This window comes from Bidens hawaiensis, unplaced genomic scaffold (genome assembly GCF_021521415.1).
Source record: "Bidens hawaiensis isolate Kalapana, Puna unplaced genomic scaffold, B.hawaiensis_p1.1 tig00009425_1, whole genome shotgun sequence".
Classification (NCBI taxonomy): Eukaryota; Viridiplantae; Streptophyta; class Magnoliopsida; order Asterales; family Asteraceae; genus Bidens; species Bidens hawaiensis.
Genome location: NW_027491697.1, coordinates 29,322 through 46,572, shown reverse-complemented (window position 1 = coordinate 46,572; position 17,251 = coordinate 29,322). Strand labels below are relative to the sequence as shown.

The following is a 17,251-nucleotide window of genomic DNA, read 5'->3' as shown; positions in this document are numbered from 1 at the left end:
ATCTTGAATGTTTGGTATATGCAAATATTTACTTGATTGAACTTATTTACATATTTACTTGAAGGTTTGATTGTTTTGGTGATGCTGTTTGGTTTTAATTTACATATTTACTTGCATATCGATCATCTATTCTCAAAAGTTCCACACTACAACAATGTAAAGTTTACATTTATCAACATTTTATTAATACTTCTAAGAAAAATGTATATTATCGTCTAAATACTTTGTTATGCCCCGGATTGTAAAGTATACAAGTGGATTTCTGGAAAAAAAAAAAAAAAGACTTGTCGGTCAAAAACTCAACTTTCCTTGGAATATTAATAAAATTGCCAGGCGGGTTGGGTTAAATATAGTTACAAAACTTATATATGTTATAACATTAATTCAGATTTTGAAAATATAAATTTGATTCTTTGACATTTAGTGAAAATCATAACTCAAATGCTCACGTTATGCAAAAGTTATAAGTGAAATGGTTGAAAATCGAATAATATGTAGGATTGATGAAACTTATATAAATTAACTTTTTTATGTTTAGAAAGATGAAGACAGATTGTTGGAATAGTTATCCAATTGGGCGACTTTCTTAGGTCCTCAAGCATGAGTCGACTCAATGTATTGGCCGCCTAAGAAGCGAGTTAGGCGATATTTGGGCTACATTTTGAGAGGGATTGGTATTGTCGATTTGTGATTATGTGTAAGTGAATAAGTGCAACAAGATATCTATGAAATGTTGATGAATGATTGTTTTCAGGTGTTGAGTGTGGAATTGGATAATTTGTTATGGGCACGTATAGCATTTCAAAACCGTCTCTTTAGCATCATCGTGCTCTATCTGTTTATTACTGAATGATTTAGGTTTCGTGTATGTTATTAGCGAGTCAAAATTCCCGATAACAAGTAATAATTTTGTCTAAGCTTGAGGATCGGTACATGCTTGTGTATGGAAAAGACAAAGCTTACTAGTAATTGTATTGGTATTCATATCTTTGTAAATTTGTTTAAATCTTTTATATGATTGTCATAATCTTACTAAAATTCATGTCGTTTGTCCCAACACTCGCGAGTGTAAATACTAGTTATAGCTTAATACAATTTTACAAAAACTATTCTTGACAATAATTATTAGAAACGCTGACTGCAAAATCGTAAACAGTTTCAAGCGGAACACTATCATGTTGTGATTGACCGTAATTTTCCAGTAAAAAACGTACATTTTAGTTTCTTTACGGTGCACAAACAAATGCTAGCTACTTAATAAATAAGTATCATGATGGTTTGCTCCATCAGTGATTCGTCGTTGCTACTCATCATCGACATTTTTTTGTCGGTGAAAGTCTGCCGGTTATACTTATATTAGCTTAGGTAATTAATTCACATGGGTACCTTGTGAAAAAACAAATTCGATCGGTTTATGTGAAAATATATTTTGACAGTGAATAGTAATCACCTATTGGCTTCATGTCACTTAAATTATGGTTTGAGCAACATGATAAGTGTTATAATTATACCACAATAAATTAGTTGGTATTCATAAGTCTTTTCTGTTAATTTTACAACCGTGATAAGTTTTTCCTTTTCATAATACTTTGCATGTAATTTCATGCATTTAAGCATTTAGTTCTTCAACCAATACAAGTATATGACGGTTTCCAAATCCAAAACTTTTTTTTAAAACGGGCAGGTGCAACTGGTTGCGGGGACTCCAAAACGCTTACCACTCACATACAACCCGCCTTATCCAAGTTCTAATCCTTCTTACACTGCATTGTATTTTGATATTTTTGCTTATTAACGTCCTTATCTGCTAATAATAATTAATAACAATAAAAATTGATGGTTCCAAGCATGATAATCATTGTTTCAAAGTTGCATACTATGAGACCGTCCAGTTATGGTAACAAAGATTTTATCTACTTAGTTATCATTGGTTGGGTCGCCATTTTTGTCCCTGTTTTCGCTATTTATAGGCTGTTATTTTTCAAAACTAAAATCATCCCATTTTCCGCCATCGGTAAAGCATTAGAAGAAGCTAAAGATTTAAAAAAATGGCCAACATGAAATCCTCCATTGTTTTCAGCTTCATTCTCTTGCTTTCATTTGCTCTTCTCATCTCTATGGGAGAAAGTAGGATCACCTTTGGCAGTAGTGAGTTCCCATACCTTTTATTTTAATTTTTAAATATTGATGTCCATTAATTGTTGGAATAATATGTGTCGAACCAAATAATCACCGGTCTGTCAGTGATAAAAGTTTTCAGAGATCCATCAATGAAGTCATGGTTTTTGTCAGTAATCTGTCGGTGAAATATTTACCCAGGTCATAATTGCACGGGTTATCATTGACAGACTCCAGTTGGACCGAGGATCACTAATAGATACATTTGTCGTTAAAAGTCCTTTGATTTTGGTGTGTTTTATAATTATGTCATGATTTATAACAGGGGTTCCATCGAAACCAGCAACATTGACATGTAACCAGATCTACGGGACACAAGCCGGGGACACATGCTTCAGTATCACACAGGCCTTCCAACTCACAACAGCTGCCTTCAACGCCTTCAATCCTAATTTGAACTGTGACAAGGTCTTTGTTGGGGAATGGTTGTGTATCAATGCCATTTGAATGTTGGCTTATCGTTCCGGTTGTTAAACTTTGTCATCGTTTCTCATTCACGAATAATGTTTGTTACGCTTGTAACGTTTAGCATATTTCATGAAAGCATTTTGTATTGCCAATTCATTGGCATCTCCTAGTTCTTAATCAAACATGCAGGTTTGTTGAGTTATAAAGTTTTCTTCAGAATCATCTTTTTCATATGAACTATTTAGCCTGTTATATTGTTATGGCAATGGAGGATAAAAGATATTTAGCAACATAAATGTTCAGTTTATAAATTTATTTAAAAAATCAAATCAACAAGACATGAAGAAAACTTAAAAGCAATCTGATACATAATTTCCAAGCGCCTTCAAAACACAACAAAACACAAAACACAAAACACTGATAAATCCTTGATAACAAAAACTATAAAACTCAAGTTCAAAATTTTACAAACCATATAAACGGAACAAACTAAGCTCCAATCTGCTGCGATTTGTTAAGAATAACACCCTTGTATTTCACTTGAAACCATTTCATCGCATCCTCCTTTGTCACCCGATGTTGGATCCCAACACGTGCCTTGCATCGACGACGCCTTCCAACACGATAACCAGGCCGTTCAAGAACCACAAAGAAATCCATACCATAAATACCTGTAGAAGGATCATACCTACAAACATGACATTTAAAAACGATGAGTTATATGAACTAATGACTAGATTCAATAACAATTTTGAATTTCTATTTGAACTGACTTACTTGATACCAAGATCGATGTGTTCTTGAATACGAACCCAAAGCAGCCTGTGTCACTAAAATTGCGTCTCAACAATTCGTATTCTTTCACCTTCAAACCGCTCTCTAAAAGCGCGTCTCAACAAATGTAAAACACTACTTTTAACATTAAAAAAAATATATTTTACAAGGTATTATACAGAATACTAAATCTCTGGTTTCTCAGTGCAAAACCTCAGGTTATCCATCAGGTTTAAACTTGATACAGTCAGATTTGGTTTGGTCAAGACTCGGGGTAAAGACCAAAATATGAGCCATATCAGCATGAAAACTCATATATGGTCCTGACCCACAGGAAGTAAATAAGACAAGGCCCTCGTGAGACACTCGAGATTGGCTCGTTAAGAACTCAAACTGAGCCAAGCTTAAACAAGCCCCAACCTCACATATCAAGCAAACTCACGAGCCAAAACAAGAATTTTATTTCTACGTTTTATTTAACATACTTATATAACGATTATTATATATTTATATACAAAAGTATGATCAATGTAATCAAATAATACATATCAAGCAGGCTCAGTTTGAGTTCTTAACGAGCCAAAACAAGAATTTTATTTCTACGTTTTATTTAACATACTTATATAACGATTATTATATATTTATATACAAAAGTATGATCAATGTAATCAAATAATACATATCCAATATTATTTTATACATAAATGACAGTTATAAATTTAATTAGTTGCAAATTTATATAAAAGATCATTGAATAAGTAATGAATTATATACAAGCCAAGCTTGAGCTTGAAAATTACTAGCTGGCCAAGCCGAGCTCAAGCTCTCTTAAAATAAAACGAGCCAAGCTAGAGCCTTAACAAGCTTCAGCTCAACTTGTTTACACCCTTAATAGCCCAAACAGAAATAACAAAGACCGACACACCCCGTATTGGTCAAGTCTACGGTTTAATTTAACAGAAAATCAAGATCCAGTTTAGAGAACTTAATCATATTGGTTAACAGTGTGCTTTTTCGTAAATTTCTTGTTAAGTTTCATTACTATATATAAATCTAACAATTTAAGATAAACTACACTATTATCTTAAAATCATATACCACTCATTCAAATATCATGATGTTTATATAACGTTTTAGAATTCAGTTGAATTGTGCAAACAGAAGCAAATTTGGTCGATGCAGCTGGTTTGAGAACTATATGTGTGCGATCAACGGTATACAGTTTGAAAAACAAAGTCATTCATTTAGTGACAGTCTGCAACCCAAACCACGCGGTGTAAAATAAATTGACAGTTTTTAACCTTTAATGTTAGATATAAAAAACATATTAAAAATTAATAACTACCATGTTTCAAGATCCAAAGTTTCACCAAATCAATAAACCCAGTTTTCAAAAAGCATAGCGTGGACAGCACCTATTAAAACTCAAATCAGCTGAACCAGCCAATATGACTCGTTTGGACATATCAACAAGTTCAAAAGTAATTATTAACACCACTAAATTTAGAATACTAAAACTCAAAACGAGACTTAATAAAAAATTATTATTATTTATTATCCAGTATAATCAACTTCTCCAAACAAATACTTAAAAGAATATATAACTTAATTAGTCAGTTTTAATTTAGTGTAAGCATGCATCTTACCCTTTGAGAAGACAGGAGATTGGCCACTCAACTGCTCCAAAACCTAAATATGATTCAACAAACACAAACTATCAAATTCGCATCTTATAGACAACAAAAGCTAAACTCATTTTAAAATGAATTACAAAGCAAATACCTTAGCAGCACGAGTGAGCCGATCGCCACTTTCTCCAACTGAGATGTTGAGAACGAGCTTCTGAACCTTGATTTCCCTCATCGGATTCGCCTGTTTCCTCTCTGAAGCCTGCATTTGAGTACCAAACAATAATAATCAAAAAACCGAATCGGATTACTGAACAGTATACAAGTATTTGAATCAGTAAGTTGAAGATTTACCATTGTTGGATGAGCAGATTGGGGAAACGGTGTGCAGATTTATTGTTGGTAGTTGCTAGGGTTTTGTTTTTGAGAAAATGGAGGCCCAAGTAGTGGCCCGTCAAAATAGCCCAGGCCCAATTAGTGGAAGAATCTTGTTCCAACGAGTCTTCAAAATTTTGTGATGGAAAAATAAAGTTTAAGCAAGTCGAGTCGAGGCTTGACTAGGCTTGAGTTCGGCTTGTTTTGACTTACTAGAGCTCATAATTTCTTTTTTTCAAGATCAGGCTCATTTAGTATTTATATATTAATTAAGGTATATGTGTTTTAAATTAATTTTATGTATTTTAAAAAAACCTTAAACGAGCCAAAGTTTGACTCGAGCTCAGCTGCACAATGTGTAATTCCAAATACATTAAGATCGGTGATTTAATTGATGAGTTGCTTTGTTCCTTTACTTTTATACTTTTTTTTGGGATTCGCATTTGGAATTATATTTCCATTTAACTATCAATTTTATTTATTTATTTTTATATATTTCAATACCCCTTTAGGGTCATAAATAATGTTATTAACCTGTTTACATTTTTTTCCCTTCATAATTTGTTTATTGACTCCATCATATTAATATCTTTGGTCACCTGAAGCGTTATGGTTGGTGTTTTTTTACGTTTGTTGTAACAAATCGAGCTAACATCTTGTTATAACTAACTTGTCACATTAATGTGTAACAACAATATTTTAGTATGACATGTTACAACAAACATAAGAAAATGATGGCGAGAACGAAGACAGTGAAGTTTAATAATATCACGAGGGGAACAAAACTGATAAGGATGGAAATATGAAATCCAAAGGTATAGTGGATAAAATTATGAAAATGTATAAATAAAATAAATCATCAAATAAAGTTATCTACTTCAAGAACCCGAGAAGGAGTTCTTTTTAACAACAATAGTGAACCACTACAACCTTGGTTCTTATTGGGTTGATCACCAAAGCCTTCACGACCTTGTTTCTTTGCTTGTCTGATTGCACACCATGATCTTCTTTCTCTTTGTCGTCTCTAAACCTTAATCTCTTTATAGATCTTACTCTCTATACGGTTCTTGTTGGGCGAAACAACGATGATATGCTATCGATAGGTTATATCTCCCATGTGATCAAGGTGGTTACAAACTTCATCATCAAGCCAAAACTCCCTGCTAAAGTAAAAAATCCAAATTTGCTTTCACTAAAGATGTGATAATGCACCTCAATGTGTTCACTTAGAGTTTGGTATCAATTTTCTTGAAAATGCCATGTATACAAGCTACCGTTGGGTATGGGAAAAACAATAACTAAATCTTTAACCAAAAATTGGTTATCGTTTTTTTGTACCTCCGGTTAACCGAATCAAATCAATAACAATTTTCATATATTTCTAGTTTTTAAACATTCATTTCATGTTTAGTACCGCAATTTCATTAATTTATACATTCGTTTCATGTATTATACCTCTAACTAACGGTTTCTTTTTTAAACAAAAATTTTAGCCAAAGTTTGATTTTTGGTTATTAACTAAACCAAAAACCAACAAACTAACTAAATAAACCGAACTTATTATCCGAAAACCAAAAACCGATTGATTAATAAAATAGATTGAACGATGACTTCACTTTCGATTTCGATTAATAACCGAATCATGCACGACCCTACCTTTGGAATTGCCACATCTGACATCTCTAACGTGTATAGCAAATCTTCTTCAGAACTTGGTTAACAAGTTAATATCTAATTTTGCTAACTTCCCACAAATCTTATCCCCACAAATAAAGATTGTACTAGTTTAGTAGTTTGGTTGTTGATTGTTGAATACTTAATCCACACCCACGAACTTCCGATGTAGATGAAATAGACGGGTGGGGTCTTTATTCAACTTACTAATTTTCATTTATTTTAACAAAAATAATAAAATATTATGATTTTAATTTTAAACTACTTCCGACACTCGTTATCATCATTTAGAAAATACCAATTAATTACCAAACAGTGACCAGAAATAGAAAGTTAAAAGTTAATTTCCTCATCACAGTTGACAATACCATCTTCCCGGAGTTACATATATATGTTATAATTTGATCCAATTGACCAGAGTTTTTCAATTTCTAGGGTTTATAATTATAATTGTAATCCCCCAATCAATCAATCAGTCCTGGCTTATTATCTCTGATTCTGCTGATGAACAAGTTGGTTGCAGACGAATATTTTACTAGCTTCATCGCTTCTCTCAGGTCCTCTGCGCCTATATGGCCAACCTTAGTAGCCGGTGTATTTGTGTTCATCAGTGTAGCTCTTTCAGTTTACCTGCTGTTCGAGCACCTCTCTGCTTACAAAAATCCAGAGGTATCTTCATCAATTTCATAACACCTGTATATAGATTTTGTTGTGTAATTGATACCATATTGATGTTTGATTGGTCAACAGGAGCAGAAGTTTTTGTTTGGAATTATACTCATGGCTCCTTGTTATGCCGTTGAATCGGTAAGTAGTTTTTAATTACTGAATTTGGATTCTAGTATCTGTGTTTTAGGTGTTTGTGTATTTAGAAATATGGATTTGTGTAACTCATTTTAGTGAAATGTTATGGTATTGCGTACTATTTATGAATAGATACAAAATTGATTATAATATAGGCAATACAAAGGATTTGGTAATGCATAGAAGAAGCAAATAGTTAAATACCGTCTTTTTATGGGAATTGAATGGAATTTGGTCACCCGTGTTTATATGTTATTATCTTATTTTATGCTATGTTGTCAAAAGCCCTTCCGGCACGCGCCTAGGCTCTCAGGTGAGGCGCAGGAAAAGCGCTTTGCTTCCATCCAGGCCCGCCGGCGAGATTCTGGCCAGATTACGGATAGATTCTGGCCAAATCCGGAAAGTTCTGGTAAATTTTTGCTAATTCTGGGCAGACTGGTTTGGAACATACAAAATTGGCTTGGAACCAGCTTAATCTTACCCCAAAGGCCCAAAACAAGCATAACATAAAATATGTCTAAAACCCCCAAAAGATGTATGTTTATGCTATGCGCCTTGCTTATCTCAGACCCTCACTTTTGAAGTGCATTGCTCCTTGAGTGAGCCTTTCGCTTTTGACAACTATGATTGTATATTAAGATACAAGTTTTATATATTATACACACTTTAATTATAACTTTGTTCTTGCAGTTTGTGTCACTTTTGAATCCATCAATTAGTGTTGATATCGGTATTCTAAGAGATTGTTATGAAGCTTTTGCAATGTATTGCTTTGGGAGATATCTTGTTGCATGTTTGGGTATGTTTCTTTTAACTTCCTTAAACAAACATAACATGTTTGTTAAATTTAGCTAAACATTTCTTAAAAAACATAACATTTTCTTCTTTCTTTTTTAAGGAGGTGAGAATAGGACTATTGAGTTTCTTGAACGGGAAGGGCGCGTGGGACCCAAAACCGCTTTATTAGAGCCAAGTTCTGAACATGGAACCGTGAAACACATATTTCCAATGAATTTGTTCTTGAAACCATGGCGATTGGGTCAGAGGGTTTACCTAATCATCAAAATTGGAATTGTACAGTATGTAAGTTTTCACATTAGAGATGTAATCATTCTTATTATTTTCACCAAGTTTTCTAGGCCTTTAGACGAACCGAACGTTTAATTAAACGCTTGGCGGAAAGTTCGTTTAATTAGTAAATGAACACGCACAAACAAATATTCATGTACATTTAGTTAAACGAATGAACATGAACACATGTCTCATTCGTTCATTTATGTTTGTGAACATTCATTTGATTAATAAACAAACGGACATGAACAAATTTCTATGTCTATTTAGTAAAACAAATGAATATGAATAATTTTCTATGTCTATTTAGTATAACGAATGAACATATCATTTATTTTTGTGAACCTTTGTTCGTTTATGTCCATTTATGTTTGTTACGCTACATTTGTTTAAATATTCATCGAATTTCTTAGGCTTGTAAACGAACCCATTCAGTGAATCGTTCGTGAACTGTTTGGTGGGAAGTTCGTTTATGTTTGTTTAATTAATAAACAAGCGAACATGAAATTTTTTTTGTCTGTTTAGTTGCAAACAAACGTGAACATATATCTCGTTTGTTCATTTATGTTCGTGGATGTTTGTTTAAGTGATAAGCGAACAAACATGAAATTTTTTTATGTTCATTAAGTTAGATGAATGAACATGAACACATGTCTCGTTCATTAATTTATTTATGTTTGCAAATGTTTGTTTGTCTTCGTTCATTTATGTTCGTTAAAATATATTTAATTAAGTTTGTTTGTTTACATATTCATCTAAATTTTTTGCAATTTAGTCTAGTAAATTCAGTTTTTACTTTTTAGGCCAACATATGTATCCTCATTTTTACTTTTAATTGGTGTTCGCCCAGCTGTGTCTTTGATTATACTATTAATCATCATCATCGTACTCAGTATATCCCACCAATAGCAAAGCTATGGTAGGGTCTGAGGAGGGTAAGATGTAGGCAGCCTTACCTCTACCCCATAGGGATAGAGAGGCTGCTTCCGGTGAGACCCCCGGCTCGATAGTAGTTTTGCATCAAGCCTTGGACATAAGGCACATAGCACTCAATCATCGGGACACCGGCTGATCGGTGCATGTACCCTTATCTTTCAGCTATCAACGCCACTACATGATGCCTGATTAACCGTCCGTCACTTTTAACGTTATTTTCACGAGATTAGTAAAATAACGTCAAAATTAGTGCAATTTCACTTTTGCCCACCCGAGGGTTCACACATATATACATCATATGTGCGCACCGCAAGCAGGGCTATTTGATTATACTATTAACTAATGAACAAATACAAACACACTCATTTTCTTAACGAACGGACACAAACAAGAAAACACTGTTCATGTAATCCTTCGTGTTTCATCGTTTGTTCAGTTAAAGTAAAACAAACGAACATGAACAAGTCGTGTTCGTGTTCATTTGGTTCGTTCACAAGCCTTATGTAGTTTTCACGTTGTTGATAAAAAAAATCCCTTTATAACAGATGATAATAAAGGCTGTTACAGCTGTTCTAGTAGTAATTCTTGAAGCATTTGATGTATATTGTGAAGGAGACTTCAAATTGGGCTGTGGGTAAGATTGTCTAATTACTTCACCTCACATGAGTTCGTTTACTAACATTCGTTTTGTTGAATGTCTAGGTATCCTTACATGGCTGTTGTTTTAAATTTCAGTCAATCGTGGGCTCTGTATTGTTTAGTTTTGTTTTATGAAATTACAGCTGATGAGCTGGCACATATTCACCCACTGGCGAAGTTTTTAACATTCAAGTCGATTGTGTTTTTGACATGGTGGCAAGGTGTGGCTATTGCTTTTCTTTATTCTTTAGGGTTAGTTAGAAGCCCAATAGCTCAAGCTTTACAGTTTAAAACAAGTATTCAGGATTTCATCATTTGCATTGAGGTAATTTTCTTCAGTTATATCTTGTTTCTTGTGTTCGTTTGTTTAACTAAACCGTACAAATGATCAGCGCGGACAATTAAACGGATGAACGGACATAACTGAGCGAACCAAGGGCGAAGCTTCATTGAGGCCCGGGGTCCCCCCCCCCCCCCCCCCGTTTTTTTGCGCAGTAGTGTAATTTTACCCGTTTTCGGCTGAAAATTTTTATACGTAGTGTAAGTTTAGCCTTTTTCGACCGAAAAATTGAGTCCGGCCCCCCCTCGTTTGTGTTTTTTTTTTTGTATATATATTGAGCTCGGCCCCCCCGGTGCCTCAGCCCAAGCTTCGCCATTGGAGCGAACACCTATTAAAAGTAAATGTGAGCATCAATTTGTTGGGCTTAGAAAAATCTTAAAACTAGACAAAATTGTAATTGGTGATATTTTAATTTAATAAAACTAGACTGTATTGTAATTGGGGATATTTTGATTTTTTAAACTGGATTAATTTGTAACGGGCCTATAAAGCTAAGATGAATATACAAACGAACGAACTTAAACAAATGTAAACCAAAAGGCGTAAATGAACAGACTTAAACAAGCGTAAATGAACAAACATATTTGAACATTCACGAACATAACTGAACGAACAAGACTTGTGTTCTGTGTTCACGTTTAGGCTTTTTCGACCGGAAAATTGAGTCCGGCCCCCCCTCGTTTGTGATTTTTTTTTTGTATATATATTGAGCTCGGCCCCCCGGTGCCTCAGCCCAAGCTTCGCCACTGGAGCGAACACCTATTAAAAGTAAATGTGAGCATCAATTTGTTGGGCTTAGAAAAATCTTAAAACTAGACAAAATTGTAATTGGTGATATTTTAATTTAATAAAACTAGACTGTATTGTAATTGGGGATATTTTGATTTTTTAAACTGGATTAATTTGTAACGGGCCTATAAAGCTAAGATGAATATACAAACGAACGAACTTAAACAAATGTAAACCAAAAGGCGTAAATGAACAGACTTAAACAAGCGTAAATGAACAAACATATTTGAACATTCACGAACATAACTGAACGAACAAGACTTGTGTTCTGTGTTCATGTTCGTTCGGTTAATTAAATATTTAGTTAAACGAACGGACATGAACACAGTACACAAAATATAGACATATAATAACTAAAAACCAACAAGCTAAACTAGAGTGTAAATTTAGGGGTGTTTTAATGGGTCGTGTTTGCAGGGTTGCAGGTCCAACCCCACACAAACTGGAAATTTGACATGAACCCAAACACAACCTGAACCTGAATACCTTGTTAGACATTTGCACTCGACACTCATATTCACGGGTTGACCCGAACACGACCCGTTTGACTCACAAAGTTTTTTACTTTTATTGTTTTCGCATATTAATACCTTAAATTTACAATTTTACAACAAACATACATATTCATTAAAAAAAATACATTTTATTTATAAAATCTTATGTCAATTTCCTTTTTAGTTTTAATTTTGGCATAAGATACCCAACCAATTTATTTTTTTATATAAAACACATTAAAAAGATAAAATAAAATGTAAATGGGTTAAATGGGTCAACCTGCAAACGTGCTAGGTTGACCCGAAACGACCCGTTTATCTAAACAGGTTCGCAGGTGACCTGAACCTGACCGAATTCGTTTATACTAAACCCAAACCCGCAGATTTTGTGTTAGGTTCGTGCCGTGTCAGAAATTCAATTACCCTAAGTGGAGTATAAGAAATCCTCCAAACTATTTGTAAAAGCTTATATTATGTTCTCAATTTGTTTTGGTTTCAGTAAAACTTTAAATTAGTATATACTTATGAAATATAGTACCGATAAAACATATCAAGTAATATCAGTAGGGGAATAAAACACCTTATAGATTGCTTGATTATGTGAATTGTTATATTATTATATGTTAACTGATGTTTTGTTTGAATCCAGAACAGATGGGCATTGCTTCTGTGGTTCACTTATACGTGTTCCCCTCAAAGCCATATGAGTTAATGGGAGATCTTTTTAAAGGAAACATGGCAGTTCTTGGAGACTATGCATCTCCAGACTGCCCAGTAGATCCTGATGAGATACGGGATAGTGAGCGCCCTACAAAATTACGGCTCCCCCAACCTGATGATGATAATAATGTCAAGACTAAAACCGCCATTAGAGAGAGTGTTCGTGATGTTTTTGTTGGTGGTGGTGAATACGTAAGTTTTCTAATTTTTATCTACTAATTTCATATAAGTTGTTTATGCTATATGGGATATATTGTATGTTTGTTTTAATGTTTCACTTAGTTAATAGTATCTTTTTTAAATGCTGTTTAAGCATACCACCAAGGCTCAACTTATTTATAAGTGTGCACTAATATAGCCATGGGTATGACTGGTTGTCTGGTACAACATATTGTTGTTGCTAGCTGCCATTCATTAGTTGGCTTTTATTTATTTTGCCGTTTAGTCGGAACACTATTCATAGTTTCTCTGGTGCAACTTCTTGGCTAGTAGTCACGGTAGGCTTTGCTGTTAGGTGCTATAAGTGTGTGCTAAAAGGTTGACTGTTGCTGGGTGCCTTTGTATCTCGTGAGTACATAGGATTTGATGGATTGTGCCTTCGCTTTAATAAATCCCAAATGGATATAGGTGTGAGAAGGTTTATAGTTTGATTTAGGTAGTCAAAGTTTTAATGCGCAGAGGGCTCGCTTGTTGCTTATGAAAGGCCAAAAAGAAAGTGCATGCTTGAGACAAAAAAGGGCATTAATACGCATATCTAATTATCTATGTGTGTGCAATAGTAATAGGAAAAAATAGCTAACAGTCTTAACAGCGTAAATAATAACAGATTAAGATTTGGCCTAACACCAATCTTCTCACTGATCTGTTATTGAGGGTGTGAAGATTGCTTTTATTCAGGTTTCAGGTAGTTTGAAGTAGTTATATCATAGCTTGATTTGTCAGCCTCCACTTGGATGTGGATCCATTTAACACTTTTATTTTATATTTTTTTTAGAAATTGCGTTGTGTCGCAACTTTTAACTCGATAGTGTATTTTGTGCCAAAGTTTTAAACATTATTGTTGTAGTACACATTTGTATTTTTGGTTGTAATATCCATAGAAATAAAATAAAATATTATCCCGATTAAACAGGCTGTCTTCGTGTGTGCCAGCGAATATGTGTTTCTTGTAAGATATTAACACTCAACACTTAGAAACAAGGTGAAAACTGAAAATAAAATATGCTTTGGGTTCACTACCAACATTATCAGTATGCTTTTTTTTTTCTATTCCCAGTTTTCATATAACATTGACTTTTAATTTAAAATCATTTGTACATTTTTAGCTGATGTTCTCTTGGTCTTCGATACACAGATTGTAAATGATTTAAAGTTTACTATGACCCAAGCCGTAGAACCTGTAGAGAAGGGGTTATCAAGGTTTAACCAAAAACTTCATAAAATATCGCAAAACATCAACAGGAGAACAAAAGACGACAGTTTCATTAACGAGACTTCACCAACGACAAGAGTAATACGAGGAATTGATGATCCTCTTTTGAACGGAAGTTATAGCGACAGTGGAACGACCAAGAAAAAAAAGCATCGAAAGAAGTCGGCTGGTGGAGGGTATACGAGTGCAGAAAGTGGTGGTGAAAGCAGCAGCAGTGATCATATGTTGTATCATGTTCGTGGTCGTAGGTGGGTTACAAAAGATTAGCTCTATAATTTTGTGCAATATATAATATGAATTTGGATATAGTAATTTGAATTGTCAGTGTATTTTTTATGTATGTATTGTTGTGGTTTATGTTCTATTTCCAAAATATAGTTTTGTGATAATCTGGTGAGTCAAATTAACTAGAAACGGAAATATATCTTAGACCATATCTGATGGGTGTATTTAGGAGATGCAGTGATGCGCTGAGATAATGAGAAATATTTTTAAAGGATTGTATTGGAGAAGGTTGGCATTTAGAGGTGAGGCATGCGGGTGCATACACTGCACAAGTTACCGTGAGAGGAAAGTGATTCGTTTGTGAGACTATGTTTGGTTTTGAGAAAAGTTATGCTCCTTGGTTGATTGTAGTTACTTTTAGATTGATAGATTGATACTATTTAATCTAGTGCTTGAAACCTTAACGAGTAATAGACACATTGGTAATATAATTGGTTAATCGGGTGTATTGCTTAAGAAATAGGCCTGAATAAAAGAATATATGAACTTGTTATAGCTTTTTTCTTCACATAATGGGTGCAGTAAATGCTAGGGCGCTTTTTTATTTGGGTGTAAAATAAGGTTCCATGTCATAAGTAGGTCCTTATCAGAGTGTGTTTAATAGTTTTGGAGTGGTAATGTGTTTGTATAGCATTAGTCTTTTCTTGTGTGACTACAAGCACTTAAGCTGTTGTGGATTCTTCATTGTGGTAAGATTTAGGGTAACCAAGCAACGGGACCCAATGCCTTCGGTCCTATTCGACTAAGTTGCATCCTTAGACTATGTGGTATACATACATGTTGGGTCATTGAGATGTTGCTGTGAGTGATGGGGTGCAAATAACCACCCTCACGCGAGTCATTTGCGCCTTCATCCAATCAGATTTTTTGTCCCCCCCCCTTTATTTTGCTATTAAATAATACAAATAAAAGGAATGGTTGAGAATGTTGTATAATATAAGTTGAATGATGGAGTTAAATGATAGAAAAAAAAACTTAAGTGGTGCTAATGTGACGAATGATGGAAAATGAGAGGATCAGCGTATAACACATAGCCTTAGCAGGAGATTGGTCCATTTAGAGAACAATCCTCATAAGTATAGTCAATCTAGTCTAAGAGTATTCGACACCTGATAGCTTTCTCCATCTGATTATACTAGTTTGTTTATTTGGTTACCTTTACTGATTGTTCTAGTTATTTATACTAGTTTTAGTTATTGATCCCATCCGCTTAACTGTTAGACTAGATAGTGATAGGGACCTAATATTAGGTACACTAATTACCTATTGTGTTTAAATAGTTTTTGATAGATGCCTTCTAAAAGTAAATTGTGAACACTTCTAAAATTAATTTTATGTAATAGATTTCACACATCAGGTCTACATGTAACACATCAGTGTATAAATACCAAAATTACCCTTTGATGAACTGGTACATTCTATTTCTGCGGTGCACCTTGGGATAGTATGGATCGTTGGCAATGGGTTTGTAATGAGTTGGTAGGGTTCTCAGTTAAAGATATGAGATTATTGGTAGAGGGACACTTTCTACCAACCAGTGTTTTTCCAACTATTTGGTATAAACACATTCCGAGAAAGATCAATATTTGTGCTTGGAGGATTTTGATGGATCGTCTCCCCACCCGATGTAATTTAGTGGACAGAAATATAGATATTCCCTCTGTTTTGTGTCCGTTTTGTAACCTTTGGCCGGAGTCGGCTAGTCATATTTTTGGTGATTGTCCTTCTGTCTCTCAGATTTGAAGCAAAATTGCCTCTTGGTTGGATATTCGGTTTCCGGTGGATCGATCTCCTTCTCCTCTCATGAATTGGCTTAGTTCGACTCACTTAGTGGAAAAGAAGAAAGAGTTAGTGGGTTCGATTATCTTTATCACTTGGTAGAATATTTGGAGGCTGAGAAACGACATCATCTTCAAATTAAAAGGAAGTAAGGAGCGTCTTTTTGATGACATCGTTCAATTATCTTTTTTTGGTATAGCGGTCGGTCTAGCAAGTGTCATGTTTCTTGGACAGAGTGGTTGTTAAACCCTCTGATATATATGTAACGCTTTCCTTGTTCCCCGTCTAGTTTCTTGCTAGTCGTGGTTTTGTTTTTTAATATATTTATGACGCCTTTCAAAAAAAAAGTACCAAAATTACCCAAACCCATAATCACACTCCATGCCTAACTCCAACCACAAACTAGGACTCTCATCTACATGAACCGAGTCACATAAAAGCTATAGCATGCAAGTTTTATTTTCATCCAACTCATTCACATAGACTCCTAAGACAAACATACGTGTATAACTTCATTTACACAACCAAGGGCCGGCCTTGAGTCATGGCAGGGTAGTCGATGGTCACAGGCCCGACACCCCGTTAGGCCCGAATTTTTTTTTCATAAAAAATTACATGTATTTTTATCAAAAAAGTTATTATAATCAATGTTTCAACACAATTACATAACCACTAGCTTGGTCTAGTGGTAAAAGGGTATGTCATCTAACCAAAAGGTTGTAGGTTCTAGTCTTATTTTAGACAATTTTAAGCTTATTTTTATACAAAAGTTTATTACACAACTCAAATCATAATCAAGTAAGGCTATTTAAAATTAAATTGTTTAAACCCAATAAAATGTTTCTTTTGCTTAAGGCCCAAAAAAAATTTCGCCTTTTGTCTAAAAAAATTTCCGTCTTCTCGGAGCCGGCCCTAAACCAAGCCC

At 34.3% G+C, this 17,251-nt stretch overlaps 1 protein-coding gene and 1 long non-coding RNA gene across 2 annotated transcripts; one reads left to right on the top strand and one right to left on the bottom strand.

The window, feature by feature from the left end:
* Positions 1 to 5,006: 5,006 nt before the first annotated feature.
* Positions 5,007 to 5,414, bottom strand: LOC143532255 (uncharacterized). Its single transcript, XR_013135143.1, has 3 exons — positions 5,343 to 5,414; positions 5,143 to 5,250; positions 5,007 to 5,049 (listed from the first exon to the last, which is right to left on the bottom strand). It is a non-coding gene; the product is annotated as an uncharacterized LOC143532255 (long non-coding RNA).
* A 2,022-nt stretch (positions 5,415 to 7,436) lies between these two features.
* Positions 7,437 to 14,728, top strand: LOC143532271 (protein LAZ1-like). The gene is made up of 8 exons (XM_077027362.1): positions 7,437 to 7,706; positions 7,788 to 7,844; positions 8,532 to 8,640; positions 8,740 to 8,924; positions 10,394 to 10,482; positions 10,551 to 10,812; positions 12,765 to 13,022; positions 14,185 to 14,728. Exons 1-8 carry the CDS (start codon positions 7,542 to 7,544, stop codon positions 14,527 to 14,529), a joined length of 1,470 nt encoding a protein of 489 aa, XP_076883477.1. The 5' UTR covers positions 7,437 to 7,541; the 3' UTR covers positions 14,530 to 14,728.
* Positions 14,729 to 17,251: the final 2,523 nt, after the last annotated feature.

Coding starts and splice junctions, on each gene's coding strand:
- LOC143532271 (XM_077027362.1), top strand. CDS start 7,542: ATGAACAAGTTGGTTGCAGACGAATATTTTACTAGCTTCATCGCTTCT. Junction 8,925..10,393: donor AAATTGGAATTGTACAGTAT/GTAAGTTTTCAC, acceptor CCTTTATAACAG/ATGATAATAAAGGCTGTTAC. Junction 10,813..12,764: donor ATTTCATCATTTGCATTGAG/GTAATTTTCTTC, acceptor AATCCAGAACAG/ATGGGCATTGCTTCTGTGGT.